Raw genomic sequence first — 17,460 nt, 5'->3', positions numbered from 1 at the left:
TCTTTAACATCTAACTTCTAAGTTATCTCCTTAATGTTTAAGTGATGTTGCAAAAAACTTAAATCCTCTAGTTAAGGATGTTTTTGCAACTCGCACAGCTCACCTGTTTTCTGTGCACTTGGACAACACGGTTTTATTGAAAAGGAATACCCAAAAATGTCTCCGCTAACATTTGCCTTTTCTGTGCCTCTTATTTTGAAAGCCATTCTCCAGCTGGCCTTAACTCACGGCAGCCCAGAGGTTAAGCACCACTGCACTGGGCTGTTGTCAGCGGCTTCAGTTCTGAACAAGCGTTTTGTCCCCTTTGCTTCAGTAAGTGCCTCTGCTCATCTGGGAAGATTTCACACTTCGTTGGAACGTTGCGGTGTATCGCATTCAGCCGCAAGAGTTTAAGCGAGGTCAGGCACTGATGGTGGATTGTACTGGCACGTCAGTTTTATATGGTCTCCAGTTAGCTGAGACGATGTTGAGGGCAAAAAGACAGTGGGTTACATTTCATCATAATCCCAGCATGGATGCAAAAGAAAGCAAATGTTTCAGAAAAGCATTGTTTAGTCTATATCAAAGTTAAATCTCCCTGAGGATTGTGTGTGTGTGTGTGTGTTTGTTTCCCAGCCTTCACGCTGGAGGCCATGGTGAAGTCTGAGATTTTAATTGAGTCACTGAGTTATTTCCTAAAGAACTTTAATTAAATTGAATAGTTAAATCGAATAATGAGGTCAGATTTGCACATACTCACAAATCACAAGGGTTTTTCAGTTTCTTCCTGCTTTTTTTCCCAGTGAAATGTGAATGTTTAATCAATGTGTTTAATATTGACATGAAGTACTGCAGTCGTTCGTATATGTCAGTTAGGTTTCTCTGGTTTTTGACATGTTTCAAGATCAGACCACTTCTTTAAATCCAGGTCGTTCCACTGGGTTGCAGCTATATGAAATCCGTCGGGCTGAAACTGGAGTCTGGTGTTTTGGGCGGGTTGCTGGCGCTGTGATTTCCAGAGCTGTCGTCATTTTTCACAGATTTGACATTTACAGCTTTGGAATTAGGTTTTCTATTTACTGAATTATTTTTATTAGCAGTCTTTTCATAAATAATGGTGTATAAGAATTCCACTGATTTATCTATATTGAATTAGCTTTGAGACGTGTGTGTGTGTGTGTGTGTGTGTGTGTGTGTGTGTGTGTGTGTGTGTGTGTTTTTCAGACACTCCTCTGATGGTGAGAAGCAGCAGTGACTCTGCTTTGGGACCCGTGGGAGAGAACGGAGCCCCACGCAGCGATGACCTAGATGACAGGCCACCTGTGAGAGACACACACACACACACACACTCACACTACCCTTACGCTGCTACTGCTACTCCTCCTACCACTAACGTATTGATTCACCTTCTATTCATTCACATCAAGTGCAGTGTCCTTTACAGAGCCGCTCACACCCAGACAGACACCCTCTCCCGTGAAGTGTAGAAAACTAAAAACCCGAATGACTGAAACCGAACGAGCGAACCCAGCCCCGACCTGTCCCGAGCCCCGCTCGCCCCCCGCTGCCTGCGCGCTCTCCCTATCACGCTCGCCACATCTCCCTGCGCTCCCCTTTGTTGCGTTTCGTCATTTGCCCGTATTTGTATGTGCACTGTTACCCACTAAAATGCTAATAGGCGTGCGGACGGATAGGAGAGCGACTGAGCCAAGATGGAGGAGGAGTGAAGTGCTCGTGATGGACTGCGTGGATGTGTTTAGGGCGCGTCTGCGAGTTAGCCGAGTGTCTTTTCTATTTGTCTCCGTGAGAGCGCACACACTCTTTCCCTCCTGCTTAATGGACTGATTCCAAATAGATAGAGTTTTTATGATTACCACTCTGCTCATTCAGGCCCTTTTTATTGGAGTATGGTAGCTCACATTAATGCACTTTATATTTCTCTCTCTCTTTGTGTGTCTGTCTGCTTGCCTGTCTGTCTCTTTTTTAACCTTTTTTTCTCTCTCTTCTCGTTTCTTGCTCATGTCCGTTCTTGTATGTTTACCCCGACACGGAGTTTTTCCCCTCCCAGCTCGGCACTCGTCATCCCCCGACCCTGGAGACAGGTGCATCCACTTGACGAATCTGTCAGCGCGCGACACCTCTGTGTTCTCCCGGAAACTGTTTACTCTACGCGTGACCACATCCTGAACCCGTGATTGAGATGCTGACCTCTGTCTGGCGCTGTTCATTAATCAGCACTGACCCGGCCTGTGCTCGTGTGAGCGGCCGTGGGTCTGGCGTGTGTGATTTATGCCCGGGCCCTTCCCGCATTCTCTCTGCCCCCCCCGCTCCTGGCGGGGCAGATCAGAGGCGGGTCCATTCCTGCGGGATCGGGTGAAGCGTCTGACTCTGGCTGTTCTGGGGGGAGGGGGTGTTGCTTTTTTTTTTTTTTTTTTTTCTGGTTCCTGTCACACATGACTGAATCCTTGGCCCTTATAAGGGCCTTGCCAGTGTGCTTTCTCTCAGACAAGCACGAGCTGTCAGACACCAGAACGCCACTGAGACAGCTAACGGTCTTCCCCTTTCCCACGTCACACTTGTCTCTCCGTTCCCCAAAGTCTCTCCGGTCCGTTCCTGGTGGGATCAGTCAGCTCCCTCTTTCTGGTTGATGGCAGTGGGGAGAGCTCTGCCAGTGTTCCGGAACATTCCCCAAACATTCCCAAACAGAGGGGCTTCCTCTCCATGCAAGGTGATTCAGGACCCTCCTCCCCACCACTTCCTGTGCCCCTCTCCCCTTCTCTGTCCCAGGGAATCTTTTGTCTGCTCTTTTGTTTCTGTGTCCTCTCTCTTGGTTCTCTCTTTATATTGTGTGTGTGTGTGTGTGTGTCTGTCTGTCTGTCTGTCTGTCTGTAGGTAGCCAGCGTGACTCACTCTTTTGATTTTGTTGTAAGAAGCCTTATTTACACTCTCTCACACACACACACAGTCTCATATAATTGACTGTGCCGTGGAATGTGGAGCAGGTATCTGGGCCAAACAGTGAAATTGTGTGCGTGCCGTGTTGGTGTATTTAGTCTCACTCCGATGTGGCGGCACGGGGACGACCGGAGAGAGGAAACGGAGGGAGAACGACACGAAATGGAGTAGCAGTGAAAGTGAGAGGGAGAAACGGAGCGAGCGCAGCAAAAGAGCGGCTTGCGCAGCGCGGGATTCATCATAGCTTAGGCAGGCGCCTCGCGTTCTGCCTCCATCCTGTTGTCTTCAGGCCTTTGATGTGGTTCAGTGAGGCCCGGCCAAGCTTGGCTCAGGAATCTCAGAGACGGAGCTTGTTTTTTTAAAATACTGCCGGGCAGCTCCACTTTCTTTAAGATGTCCCAAAAAAATAAAAGATTCCCACCAAAAGGCATGCGAAAGGCAAGTTTCGAAAGCCAGCCCTCACCTCTCATTTCAGTTCGGATTTCACCAATGTGAGCCGGGCCCTCACGCTCTCCACTCTGTTCTCTCTCCGTCCTCCAGGCTCCCGTCGTTCCGGATCGCCTCTCTAATTTCACTTCACATTCTGAGAGTCTTCCAGATAAAAGCTGAGCTTAGCAACCTTGCCAGGTGTCTCTCTCTCTCTCTCTCTCTCTCTCTCTCTCTCTCTCTCTCCCCCTCCCTCTCCCCCTCCCTCTCATTCTCCCTCTCCCTAGTGCATGTATTTGCGGTTCAGGCACGGAGCGATAGCATGGTTCACGTTCGAAGGCTGCATTTCCCGCAGGTGCTAATTAAAGACGGGCCTTGTTTTCCTCATGCTGCAGGCCTGTTGCTGTCCCCGGCGGTCACAGTGGGAGCTGTGTGCCCTCGCCCTGAAATCCCGGCAGTCGTGTCCCTGGGGCAGCGCTCTGCCCGTCTGCCCACCAGAAAGAATCCTTTCCGTTTTGTGGCGGCGGGCTCACGGAGAGATGCGCACACGCGCTCTAGAGCAGAACTAACCGACTTGGCTGGAGTAGGAACTCCACCGTGTTTGTGAGGAACATGTGCTCAGACGTCAAGCACACTTGGTCAGAGGCTACACCTCCACACGTCCCGTCTTAGAGCAGGGCTTCCCACCCGAGCCCTCGCAGGCTGGTGAAGTGGCCGTGTGGAACAACAGTGACAGGGGAGCAGGAAATTCACTCCAGATGGAGTGATTCCAGTGCCGGGCCCTGGGTTTGGAGAGCGCAGCAGGGCTGGCTTCTCGGGAATTCCACCTGCGCAGTGTGAAGAGTGACGTCACGGCCTAGGCCGCGCACGGCAGCCAAGGAGCAGGCCGAGCGCGGGTTCACCGCCCAACACCCCCAAAGATCCCAGGAGCACTCAGAACACGCACGGGCGTGTTAAAATCTTTCAAAAGCCCAGTTTCTGCCGCGTAGGCTCAGTGGTGATCACGGAAGCCGCTCTCGAGGAAAAACATCCGTTGTGGAGGTGGCAAACACTAGCTTAGCCTACACCGGTGTGTGCCATGGGGTGTGGGAGTTTATTTTTACGCATTTAGTCTCTCACGACAGTCCCAGTGAGAGTGTTGTTTTGGACAGTGAGCGAGTAGGCGGCGTTGTACATAAACAAGCGGCAGAAGTTGATTCAGGCACACCGTAGCAGACAGATCTCGCCCTGCCCTTGTGCTGTTGGTGCAGTTAAGCATATCGTACCATGTGTTTAGCATCTGCACGTTATAATATAGCCTCAGGTTACACCAGGCATTACAAATAGAATAGTTCAGTAATAGTTCAAGAACCGCATTGATTCTGGCCAAGTGATTTTGGTGCCTGTACAACTTAGACAAATGCAAAACACTTATCAGTCTGCATTAAGGCCAAGGTTACAATGACGGCGCTGTTACGATTGTGAGATTGCGATTTATTTTTGCGACAGCACAGTGGTATAGTGCCACTCATTTATGTGTAACAGGGTCAGATCCCTTCTCTCCTCTGTCCTTGTTAGCACCTTGGAAACCGATACTGTGTGTTAAAAATGTCTGGAATGTATCGTTTTTATCTCTCTGCATCTCACTTCTCATGCTGCTTTACAATTCGGCTTAAAAAAGACACAAATGCTTGAATTAAAACTGTTTTTCATCCAATTTAATTCTGCCTACTCTCATGAGTTCCCAGTTAACACCTATTCAGCCTTCTCTCTCTCTCTGTTCTTTGCTTCTCTCCTTCTCACTCTCTTCTCTCCACCCCACCCCCCCCCCATTCTCAGCCCAACGGGGGCAATTAAACTGGCGCTTTTCACTGATGAAGGCTCACACAGCAGGAGGAGGTATGTGTTGGTAGGAGACCGCGCGCTCTTAGGTGTGTTTGTGTATGGTGGGAGGGGCCGAAACGCCAGTCAGCAAGCCCCGGGCGCGCCGTGCGCCTCACCGCAACGTTCGTTCCTTCTTTCGGCTCGAAAAAAGCAGGAGAAGAGTTCAGGCAAAGGCCTCCGCTCCTCACCAGAGCGCCTCCCTAGTGTCTGTGTACCCGCTGCATGGCCCATGAGATCTCGCCGAGCACCGGGCAGGTCAGGTTGTGCCCCTCCTGACCCCTGCGGGGGTGCTGGAGCTCCTGCCAGTGCAGTGACCTCGACATGAGCTTTGCTGCTTCCCACACAGATGGCCGAGAAGACACACGTCCCTCCGGCGGCCCAGGACGTCTCCGCACTGGAGAATATCATGACGGTTGCGTACGTGCTTTTTTCCCGTGCCGTCTTAGACGTTGCCGCGCCGTCGGATTCCTCCCTCATAGCCTCTTTACTGGATTCCGCAGCGCTTAAAGTGGGCTTTCCTTTGGAACCACCATACCTCGGCACCTCGGTCTCCACCACAGCGCTCAGCTCATCCCGGGCCAGTCCTTGGCTGCTCTCCGAGGCCAAGGGCAGCTGCTTGGCATGTCGCTGGGGAAGAGAGGAGGAGTTGGAATGGGTGCTGCTCTGTGCCGTGTCTGCAGTCTCCCAGAGCACTGAAAGGACAGCGCACGCAGAAAAGCCTCCGAATGCAGACATGGAAATTACATGGTTTACCAGCGCCATTAACATGTCACTGTCTGCACTCTGTTCTGTCTTATTTTCCACGTCCTCGTTCATGCCTTTTTTAAAACATTAAAATCACCAGCATCAACACCCTCGTGGAACATGGGAGTGGGGTGCACTGTTTCTCCCTTGTTTGCCGGGTGGGTGGGTAGGTAGTGGGGGAGTTTGTTTCAGGCGCTGCACATGTGTGGGTTTTAACGTAATGACGGTGCATTAGCCTGCACCATGGCCCAAATCTCCACATGGCGCACCATTAAACTTTCCACATGTTCAAGCTACGGCGGCAAAGCTCAATAAAGAACATAATTCCCTCTTTTCAAGCGTCACATTCTTGACAAACGAAAATGACTACAGAATTCCGAGAAGTCGGTGAACTTTCCGCGCAGAGCCCGCGGTGTTATGAAGAGGCCAACACTGGCGCTGTTGCCTTTTTCTCACTCCTCCTGTGGCTTTCATATTCTTCTTTCATACGCTTCTCTTAAAGCAACTCGCTCGCGTCTCTTTCCATCCTCTTGCGCTCCTCTCCTGCCCTCGTTCTTTTTCTTCTCTTGTTCCCTCTCGCTCACCTCCCCTCCCTTTCTCTCCCCGTCCCTTCTCAAGGCAGAGATGGTGACAGCCAAACCCGCACCCCGCCCCCCTCCACCTGCCAGTATGTCTGTAATAAGTGAGTGTGCCTGAGAAATGACAGGGTTGGAGCTCACTAATGCACTCCAAGCTACTGCCTCCGTCACACCGCGGTCTAGGCGAGGGGGAGGGGGTGGAGGGATTGTGGTAATAGGCCTGAGTAATTGTTCGGATTGTCACTTGGCCTTTACAGGAGAAATAAGTGGGCAAAAGAGAAAGGCAGAGCGGGCCTACTGCGTAGCCTCTCCTCTGTGAACAGCCAAGGCAGGTTTTTTTAAAGTACTCTTCACGCCGCAGAGAGCACTTAAACGGCACCTGGAGGAAGGCCTCGCCCTCGGCCTGCGGCGGACACGATTTGAAATGGTTTTATACTCCATGTGAATCCTTTTGTCAACTTTAATTTTTTTAAATGTATTTATTCTTCTTCGTTGAATTTCCATCGAGCACAACGGTCGCCCTCCGCATTACCGTTGAACGTCGGTCGGTCGGTTTCTCCCGTGCCTCCGCCGTGGACCCGAGGCCTGAAGAGGTCCGTGCCAGGAATGCAACATGCATATATCCTACAGTATAAAGTATCCTTAAGCTTAGACTTTGTAGTCTCTCTTGTGTGTCAGCGACCACTGCTCGTGTCTGAGGATGGTGAAGGGCGAGATTTAGGGTTCGCAGTGCCTTCAGAGAGAGAGAGAGAGAGAATTTAGTCCATTAGAATGCGGCTGCACCGGAGCCCCTGTGTTTTAACTAATGCTGTGGCACTCAGAGATTCATCATTCAGCCGTTAGTACCATACATCTGGATACGGTAACAAACTTAAAACCGTAGCAGTGCCCCACCTCTCACTCTGCTGATGGACGAGTCTTGTCACACCCTTCTTTATGTTGCAATCTTGCAGTCGCTAACGTTTATCGTGGCGGCTTAGAAAATGTTTTGATGATAACTATCACACCACATCATCTTATTACTGCTTTGACACAGTTCTTAAGTGTTTCAATGTCTTGGACCAGTCTTTGGCTCAGACTCCTGGTCTAGTCTTTGGCTCAGACTCCTGGTCCTCTGGGTTTGCTGTGCAGGACTGTTCATGCCCACACCTATGGGGACACTGTTGTAGGTTTATTTGTCTCTCTCTGCTGTGCCGTACCTGCCGCCATTAGTATCACCTCCCACGGGAGGACCTCCGTTAGCGCTAATTGCTCTGGGAATATTATCCATGTCTCTAACCTCTGGGGTTTAATAGATAGAGACACACAGTAACTCCTATTGTATCACTTCCTGCTGCCCTAACACTCCACCTGTTGTTTGGCAGTCGGAGGCAGCATAGTTTCACGCATTTCCTGTGTGATTTAAGAGTGACCAAGCTGCAGCAATATTACACACCAAAAACTGCTCCAAAAACTGTTTACAAGGGAGGTTTCTGTTCCTTTAATTAGAGCTTTGTTCTCGCAGCCCTGTTTGATGCATGCACTGGAAATTTGAATCGACTCTGCTGGCTTGCTAGAAGAAAGGTCCTGTCCCATAATGTCTCGTATGTGGGTGCAATGTCCAAGGACAGTAATCCTATCCAGTGATTAATTTAACCATTCTCCGCTTTTGAGACATGTGCTGTGGTGTCAGCGTTTTCCAAGTTCGGAGCTGTCTTCTGTGCAGCTCATACCTACCCATGCATGGAAAGTCTCTATACTTTGAAAAGAATGCACTGTTCCTTCTTCTTTTTTTTTGGCACAGAATAAATAGATTTTTAAGGTTCCTCAGTCAGGAGTACAACCCCTCCCCCCCCCCCCTTAAATATATACAGATTAAGGAATAATTTTAGCCTTAGACCATGTAAACATTAGTGATATCCTACAAGTACAAGTTCAAGAGTGAAGAATACGTGCACGTCTTATAGTGCCATCAAAGTCCATGATCCAATTTAAGAAAATACAAAATATGTGCAATAACCTGTCCACATTTGGGATTGATGCAGAGCTATTAGTGGAGACAGTAAACAATCTATGCTGATGTAGGATCTCCACTGAGATAATTGCATTTTAATTTGGGCAATTTGCTAATTTGTTCTACTAATGTGAATGCTAATGACATCACCCCAAATTCTCCAGCATTTCCTTTATTTGTCCACAGCTCCCCTTACTGAGCGATGGCCTGTATGGAATGTTATGTTAATCTAAGGCCTCCCCCCCCCCCCCCCCTTGAAATCCATTTCCAGTGCTCTAACTCTACCTCCCTTTTCCGTAATCGGCATCAGACTAACCGCGGACGTTTGGGCGAATAGGTCCATCAGTTGTGGCGGGCACCGAGCTGATGGCGCCGCATCGAGCGCTGCAATTGATTTATGATGTACTACGTCCCTCCCAAATCCCCCGCCAACGCCTGGACTTGAAATGGTAGCGCCCCGAGTTTGCTCCGCCCTCTGCGTTGCTGCACCCCGCGCACGTTGCGCTCACGCGCTCGCTCGCTCTGGGACGTACCACCTGTCAGAAGGGGGTCGGCGCAGGTGGACTCCGCACTAAGAGCGCACAAACGAGCGAGTCGCATACGGCTACGCTAATCCCCTCTCCGCCGTGACGAGTAACATGACCAGAGCGTAGCGTTAGCAGGCTAAGCTAGGTAGATCAATCGCGTACCGGGGGTACCAATTAAAATGGCCCGCGGTGGTACCTTCATGCTTGTTGGCCCTTCCCTGTGTCTGGTTTGAATTTTCGATCGTTGATGGGCCGTTTCTTCAAGTCTTCCTAATGAGGATGTCGGGAGTGATGCTATATTCGTGGGAACACGCCATCATTGTTCCTGTGTTTGCCTTGGCAGTCACATTACAGTGTTCACTTCTGCTACTAACTGGATGGGAACACCAGCCTTTGTTTTTTTTTTTCACTTTAATGGAAACAAACACTATTCATTTCTTTAGCACCCATTCCCTAAAACCTCAGGTGCGATCCCAGCACTTGTGCCCTGGAGGCGTAACTGCCGTGTGGCGGGACGGCTCAGGGGTTCGCGTCCTCCCGTGAGGGCCAGGTCCGGGCTGGCTCCTGGGCTGAGGGCAGGCCCAGTCGGGTACTCCGTGTGCGCTCCTTCCCCCCTGGACCTGCCGGAGCGCCCTCGTTGCGCCTTGTGCATGCAGAGCGCGAACCGGGCTCCGTGGCTGATATTCCGACATTTCTGAGGCCATTTCTTTTACAGATACCTAGCCGCGCACTCTGGAACAGGGCGGTCCGAGGTCGAGGGTGGCCCCGGGGGAGGCTTTAGGAAGGGACTTCAGGGATATGATGGAATGTTCCCTTTCTTTCTCGTATTCTGTATTCAGGCTCTGTGGTTATTACCCCTGTGCTTGGGTGAGGCAAATTGCAGAACCACTAACCCCACCCCCACCCCCGCTGCCTGATCCCTGCTACGCCCGCAAACTGCGGGAGTGGCCTCATATACGCAGCCCTGCGTGGGCGATGCTGATGGGGTCGGAGGTTAGAGGGCACTACGTCAGGCCTTTCTTCCTCGCATCCACCCCTTCCATACGTCCTGTCAAATCTGAATGGCACCCACGATGCATTGGGCTCACTGGAGTGTGGTGCTTGGCCCGTCCAGTACCTCCAAAGCTGATGATGTACAGCAATTACTGTGACATAGGCGCACACAGCCTTACGTTACGTACGATAATTAGTGTCGCGCGCACACACACACACGGGTCTTCGTAATGAGTGTTACATGCTACATACAGTAATTAGTGTCACATAGTGTGAGCAGCACTGGACGTCCTTACCTCCACACACAATCTATTAATAAAGCCAGTAATTACTATATCATTTATAAACTGATGCCTGACAGGCCTCATGCAAGCAGTTCCTCACTGTACACACAAACATCCGCGCTTTCATACGGCATGTTTGACTTTTTACAGCAGAGCCCAGCTCAGGTGCATGCACACATGCATGCACAGAAACACCATAATTACTGAATTACTGAATAATTAACCACGTTAGAAATGTTCACACCCGCCCTCATCAAACGCCACTTTTCATGGCTTTGTTCTGTCTGTTTAACACAGCCTCATGACGCGAGGACCGGTGTGGAGGAGCGCGCTGTACACCTGTCCCAAAGCAAAGCCGCGACCTTCACTAACAAGTAAGATTGCGTGCATGCGTGTGTGGACGTGTGCACACGAGACGGTCTCACATGGCATGTTGTATTTCATTGGTAATTGCGCGCGTGTGTGTGTGTGCGCTGCTGTGCTTTTGTATGTGCGTTTGTTTTGTCCCACAGTGTTGTTTTTCCATCTCTGTCTCTGCTCATCTCATTAGCAGGCATTCTAATTTCCCTGCTCTTTGCTGAAAAGATCAAGGCAACGTTGAACTCGCATATGAAATGATGAATCATTAAACGACAACAAAAGCGCAGGGAAAGAGGGTTAACGACACAAATAAACATGTGCATAAATTGGCGCGCGTGTGTGTGGATGGCTAATGAGCTGGTTTGGGATTAGAGATGCCCCCTCTCTTTTGTCCTGCAAGGCTCGGAGCAGATCTGAGAGTCAGAACCAGAGAGCAGAGCCCTGAGATATGGAGCCTGCTGTGTGTGCGCATAGTACACACATGAAGCACATCTCTGTCTGTCATCAACGGCCAGCTCCAGGAAAACGCGCGTCCAAGTAAAGCCGGAGAAATGAGCGGACTGGTGAAACCTTTGCTCCGCGCGGGCGCTGCTCACGGGCCGCAGGGTGGGGCAGGGCGGTCTGACCAGTTACCGAGCTCTAGCTGCGCGGGTCTCGCTGGTTCTGCTGCTCCCGCCGCACCTGGGAGAAGACCGTGGCCCTGTGAGGGGAGCTCACAGGGCCACTCAACAGAACCGATGGGGTCACCTCCTCATTCTTGACCCCTATCTCTGCCGCACGAGCCGCCTCTCCCCACGTCAACCCGCTACGATGGCGGACACGGTCCCCGGGCACCCCCTCAACCTCCACGCAACTCCACCCTCCCAGCCTCCAAACCACCACCCCCCCTCCACCCCCCAGCCCCGGCAGTGTCTAATGCTCCTCGCAGCCAGCAAACGACCCTTGAAATTGAGAAGAAAAAATGAATTATCGCCGGCACTTGAAACGTAGAAATTGAAAGCCGTTAAGTGTGACCCGCCACCGGCTAACGGCAGGCCTGTAGGAGTGTGTAAAGTAAAAATGGCCCACTGCACCTCAACCATTTAAAATATCGTCTAGGAAAAAAAAAAATGAAAAAGATGCCATACAGAGTGTGTGCGGAGAGGCAGAAAGCGCCGTGTGTGGTGGGCTGGATACCGGAGCATGCGCGACCTCACTGAGAAGGGCGGGTCACACGCCCACGTCTGTTTGCCGTTCGCTGCGTCTTTTGTGTGTATTCTGCGCTTTCCGTATTTTCTGTTTGGCTTTTTCTGTTTGTTTAATGTTAAAGGGCACCCTCCGCCATAAACGTCGCTCCTGTGCCGACCTGCCGAGCAACAGACTCTCGAAACCCGACCGCGGCCGGCGCGGCGGCCGTATCGCGGCAACCGGCGTCCCGCACTGCTGTTCTGCCCGTGTGCGGCGAGGCCGGCGGGCAGCGGTCAGCTGCGACGCCTCGTCTCGCGTCGAACGTGTCTCGGATGGCTGCAGCCTCGTCTCTCTCGCGGCGGCGAGAAGCGCTGAACGGCAAAGAAGCGAATAACGTCCGTGGAAACAAGCCAGCAGCCCGAGCTAAAGGCGTGTCACGGCGGCGCGACGGCGCACGATAGCATGTACGCGCCCGCCCGAGCTGGAGATGCAACGTTTGTTTGTCTGAGTAATCTTTTTTTGGTCTCGCTGTCTGTCTGCCTCTGTCCATCTGGCCTTCTGCCTGTCTGTCTTTCCTCTGTCTGTCTGTTTCTTTAGAGCGCTCAAACCTCTCACGTCTGGTCTGTTTCTCTCTGCTGCATCCGCCTTCCATACACACTCTCTCTCTCTCTCTCTCTCTCTCTCTCTCTCTCTCTCTCTCTCTCTCTGTCTGATTTCACCCGGTGCCTTCCTACCAGGACTTTGTCTGCTTCCATTCCATTTCGGTCTGGTTATTTAATTATTGTCGTTTCTATCCTTACATTCTCCTGTTACCTCCTATTCATTGTTTCCCTTATTCTTTTTTCTTTCTTTTCCTGTCCTGTCCCTGTCTCTGACTGCTCCCCCTCTTCTCTCTCTCCTCTCAGGGCCGTGGGGTCTGCTCTCCCTTATCTGCTGCTCTATTGTGCCGCTGACAGGCTGCTGTCAAAGCCCCGAAGCCTCTTTCACACTGACACTCGTTTATCGTCTCTCTCTCATCACCCTCTCTGCCAATCACACACACACTGATAAACATCCTCTTTATCAGACAGCGAGAGAGCGAGCGAGAGAGAGGAAGTTAAGCTCCAACCTCTCCTCTCTCCCGGCCCCCTCCGGCACCTGAATCTTGGTTTGCCCAGCCAAGTTTGATTGAATCTGAGGGATATGTTTCAGACACACTGTTCACGCCACTTTCATTTTGTTTTAGATTAACACTGATACGGAAGATTTGCCTTCACCCGGCTCCTCGTGGATAAAACCCGGATGCATAAGACTTTGGTAATGGAAGTCGAAAAATCTCTCCCGAAATCAATTAATCCCAAACCTGTTCTAGAGCGGGAAGCAATAGAAGATGTGAGAAGATCTGGGCCTGGTAATCTGGGCCCATATTAGAGTGGATTAAAGCCACGGTGGGCTCGGGGAGGGGTACGGCGCGCTGCTCCAGTAGTGACAGCCTTTACGCCCTTTTACGGGATCAGAGCGGTGGAGGCTGTCAGGTGGGCGGAGAGGCCAGACCTCGGCCCAGCAAAGGCCTTTGTGAGAAGAAAGGACGTGCCAAGGCTGGCCGTGCGTCGACTGTAAGCTTCTGGGGTTGTTTACTCCTTCCATTGGACAGTGGACGAATCGCCACGAGAAACTCGCCGCCTAGTTATCTATTTATTTTTCTCTGTTTTTTAAAAGGATTGATGCAGCGTTGTATTAAAAATGGTGTAGTATTGATATTTAGCTTTTATTTAAAGGCAGTATTCACTTTGTAATTATGTTTTTAAGTTTGGCCCAGGTTTCTTTCTCCTTTGTGCCAAAGCAGAGGTCATTTTCATCATCGTTTTGAATCCAGTAGGATTCGTTTGGTTTCCTTTTCTAATCTGAGTCACTTGTAGAGCCACTGGATCGTTCGTTATAAGCAGCCTATCAAAGCACAGAAATAATCACTTATAGTCTTTGTAAGCGTGTGGATTGTTACTCTGGGATCAGATTTTCTAACAACGCCATATTCAATATACTCTTGCACTGCTAATAGACACATGCTAAATACGAAATAATAAATCAAAACCAAATCTGTTCCCTTTTCTAAAGCTTAGACACACATTACACAAATTCATGCACATGGCATGTGAGTGACTGGATGCCTGATGAGTGAATGAAAGGTAGTCTAGTGAATAAGACGATAATTTCAGCTCTCTGGGAGAGTGCAGACAGTTTTATGTGCGTGAGCGTGCCCCTCTCCACATGCATCTTCCATTACTCGCTGCAGTCCATTCCCCATAATACCGTCCTGAATCCTCGCGTATAATCTCAGTCGCATAAAGAAGGCAGCAACTGTATTCAAATGGCTCCGTGTTCCTCTATTCAGAGGAGGAGTGGCAGCTAATTCCGCTCCATCTCTTTGGGAGAGGCGCGACGTTCGCCGCACTCCCAGTCAGAGAACGCGGCTGCGTCGGAGCCCGCGCCCATTTGTTGTCTTTATTTGTTTCTCCTGAGCAAATCTGTGCGAGCGCAGCACTTTGAAGGCTCTGCCGAGAGCGCGAGAGCGGGCGCGAGAGCACGCCGAATGCGCCCCTTTCATTGCGCCCTGTCTTTTATTCCTGCCCTCACCCCCGGAGTTTGTGAAAGAAAGGAGCAGGTAAATAAAGAGGACACCTGTGCCAGCACTCCCTCCCTCCCTCATCTTTTCATCCTCTGTGCCTCATTTCTAAATGAGTGCAGCAGAGAGAGAGAGAGAGAGAGAGAGAGAGAGAGAGCAGAAATGGAAGTGGAGTGGGGACGCCGTGGGGAGGGAGGGGCGCCTGGGTTACTTCTCACTCTCCCTTTTAACGCATGTGATTTTGTATTAAGTCTCCCTAATTAATTCTGGGCCTCTTTTGCCCCTCCTTAAGGAGCGCATGTGTTTGCCGGGTGTTATTTGGTGTGCTCTTGATTAATGGGCCGACGTGGGGAGTTGATGAACCACACTTCTGCACTGCCTACCAGAGTCCTGCCACGCTGTCTGGAGTTTAGTTTTTCACTCACTCTCACACTCATTCGCGCTCATTCATTCTCCCACTCTCATTCTTTTGCTTTCCCTTGTTCTCTCTCTCTCTCTCTGTCCTTCTACCCGCTATTCCTCTCTGCCTCCTCATCGTGGTTGAATGCTGTATTTATACATACACACACACACACACACACACACACACACAGTTAGAAACGTATCTCTAACTGTATTACACTTCTTTTCTTGTAAACCCATAGAAATGCATGCACAGTTTTAATGTATTTTAATACACAAACAAACACAAACACACACGCGTGCGTATGCCACTATTAGGCAGCAGTGAGTGCATGTAGTTCGAGGGCTGCAGTGTTTACTGCAAAACAAAGGAAAGGGATACGAGAGAGGAGGAGCAAGGTCACAACCTGACAAATGACTGTGTGTGTGGTCAGCCTGATAAACTAATTAACACCACAACCTAGCAACGCTTAGCAAATGATTGCATGGGATGTCCGTCTTGGAGTGTTGGAGGAAGCAGCCTGAGGAAGGTAGATGTGATCCTGGCGTTCCAGAAGAGCCTGGCCTCCTTCTGTGGCTCCGGCCTGCTCCCTCTCACTCACAGCTCACTCACACACAGCCCTGCAGCCGCACCGCCAAGCGCTGGGAGGGGAGTGTGTGCGCGCGTGCACACACACACACACACACACACACACACACACACACACACACACAGACACACACACACAGAGGCTTGCTGCAGGCTCACCGGCGAGTGGATCGCGCGTGTGCGCACACATAGCCCTGTAGCCTCACCATCAAGTATTCCATGACACACACAGCCCTGCAGCCTTACAACTGAGCACTGGGAGAGGAACACACATGCACGCACTCCAGCAGGCAACCCTCATGCTAGCCTGGCATACCAAATGCATGGGAGGTGTGAGACGTTGACTTTTGCATTAAAACCTGAAGTGAAATGTATCCTTAGGTGTGTCGTGTCTTAGGAGCCACCTGGCTGCACTAAGGTGCCACACATCTTACAGAGTCGTGTGTGTGTGCGCATGTGTGTCTGTAGCCTCCTTATGCCGTGACCCCCTGATCCGGCACCACCAACCCCAGCAGAGCCCCCTCTGCCTCTCTCTCCACTCTTCTCCAGTCTTGCGCACGCGACGGAAAGCGTTTTCACCACCCACGGGTGTGTTGGTTCCTTCAAGGTGTACGTGGTTCGTGCCACAGGCTGGTCTGCCCAAACTTCCCCACGTTATTTTCCCTCTCCTGCCTTGCTAAGAACGTCAGGTGCCGAGGCCGGGGGGGGGGGTGCTGGGCTTCTGTCTGACCTACTGCAAGTTTGTTTTATAAACTTAATGTGCCTGTGTGTGTGTGTGTGTGTTTTTATAGCAGTCTCTTGAAGAAAGTGGAGATTTCAGGAGAGCATGGGCCGCTTGGGATACACGTGGTGCCATACTGCTCCTCTCTCAGTGGAAGGTTAGTGTGTCTCTCTCTCTCTCTGACTCTCTTTCTTCTGTTCATCATTCTTAAGTTCTTAGTCTCTTTTCCCGTTTCATGTCGGGAGAGAGTTGCTTTCTGCTGGAGATCCTGTACTCCTCCGTGACAGTGAATTTAAGTTTAAAAAAGCGGTCTGTTTTTGTTTCGGGTGCCTCTTTTAAAGTTTGTGTGTGAGCGTAAGAGCGAGGAGGAGATCGGTGAGCTGGGATGGGGGCGTGGGGGGGTGAGGTAGGGATTCGGGTCTGGCTAGATGATCCCACTTACACAGCTGGCTCCTGGCAGGGGTTAGGCCGGCACAGGGAAACGCGTTAAGGCAGGAGAAGATGAGAGGGAGATTAAGGAGAGGGGCAGGATCCGGGGGTCATTTAGGACCCAGGGCTGAGCGGCGGCCCTGAAGGTTCAGCTTGTATGTGTAGACACTCTGCCTGGACTGCGACAAGAGCGCAGGTGTTTCTTTAAATACAGTCATGAATTACTCATCTCCAGCGAACGTCACCTAAAAACACACTAATGGGCAGGATGTGCGCGCGGCGACGCAGCAGGGCTGTTTAATAAGCGTGCGGGAGGCTCCCCCCTCTTCCCTTCGCAAGGAGGATTCACACACTGAAATTGATTCATCACAGCATGTCACATGGGGAAAGATGGCGCAGGTCTCTTTATAAAGACATATCTGTCCCTGTAGGACTCTCACTTTCTCTAGCTTGCTTTTTCTCCTTCTCTCCCACTCACTCTCTCGCCTTCTCTCCCTGTCTGTTTTTCTTCGTCTCTCTCTCTCTCTCCACTCTTCCTCTCTCCTCATCCCTCTATCCCAAAGGGCCCATATGTTTCCTTTAGTCATGCCTGCCGCCCTCTCCCCTCGGGTCAGAGGTCAGGGAGCTGTCAGTAACATCCCCAAATATTGACCGCCGCACTAATGTAAACAGACCTTCCTCCTGATGCCCCATGTCTGCAACAGCCTCAGGGGTTCGGGAGGGGCTGAGCGGGAGCGCAGATGTAGGGGCCCACGGCCCCGGGGCCTCTCTCACCTCCCGGGCTAGCGCAGCGCTTGCGTATTCCGCCCAGGCGCGCGTGGGGCTCGCCCACAAATGCCACCGCCCCC

At 51.1% G+C, this 17,460-nt stretch overlaps 1 protein-coding gene across 13 annotated transcripts in view; it reads left to right on the top strand.

Moving 5' to 3' along the window:
- pard3bb (par-3 family cell polarity regulator beta b) overlaps window positions 1-17,460 on the top strand; it is a 166,413-nt gene that overhangs the window by 48,836 nt on the left and 100,117 nt on the right. For 12 of the 13 annotated variants that reach the window (XM_027025790.3, XM_027025788.3, XM_035523518.2 and 9 more), the window contains 3 exons: window positions 1,204-1,301; window positions 10,640-10,716; window positions 16,254-16,340. In XM_027025790.3, the coding sequence (XP_026881591.2) occupies window positions 1,204-1,301; window positions 10,640-10,716; window positions 16,254-16,340 (262 nt within the window). The remainder of the gene's footprint in view (window positions 1-1,203; window positions 1,302-10,639; window positions 10,717-16,253; window positions 16,341-17,460) is intronic. The other variant, XM_081713529.1, reaches the window with a different exon arrangement.

This window comes from Electrophorus electricus, chromosome 4, assembly GCF_041902795.1.
Source record: "Electrophorus electricus isolate QZ-2024a chromosome 4, ASM4190279v1, whole genome shotgun sequence".
NCBI lineage: Eukaryota > Metazoa > Chordata > Actinopteri > Gymnotiformes > Gymnotidae > Electrophorus > Electrophorus electricus.
The sequence above is the reverse complement of the archived record's forward strand: the minus strand, read 5'-3'. Positions and strand labels throughout refer to the sequence as shown.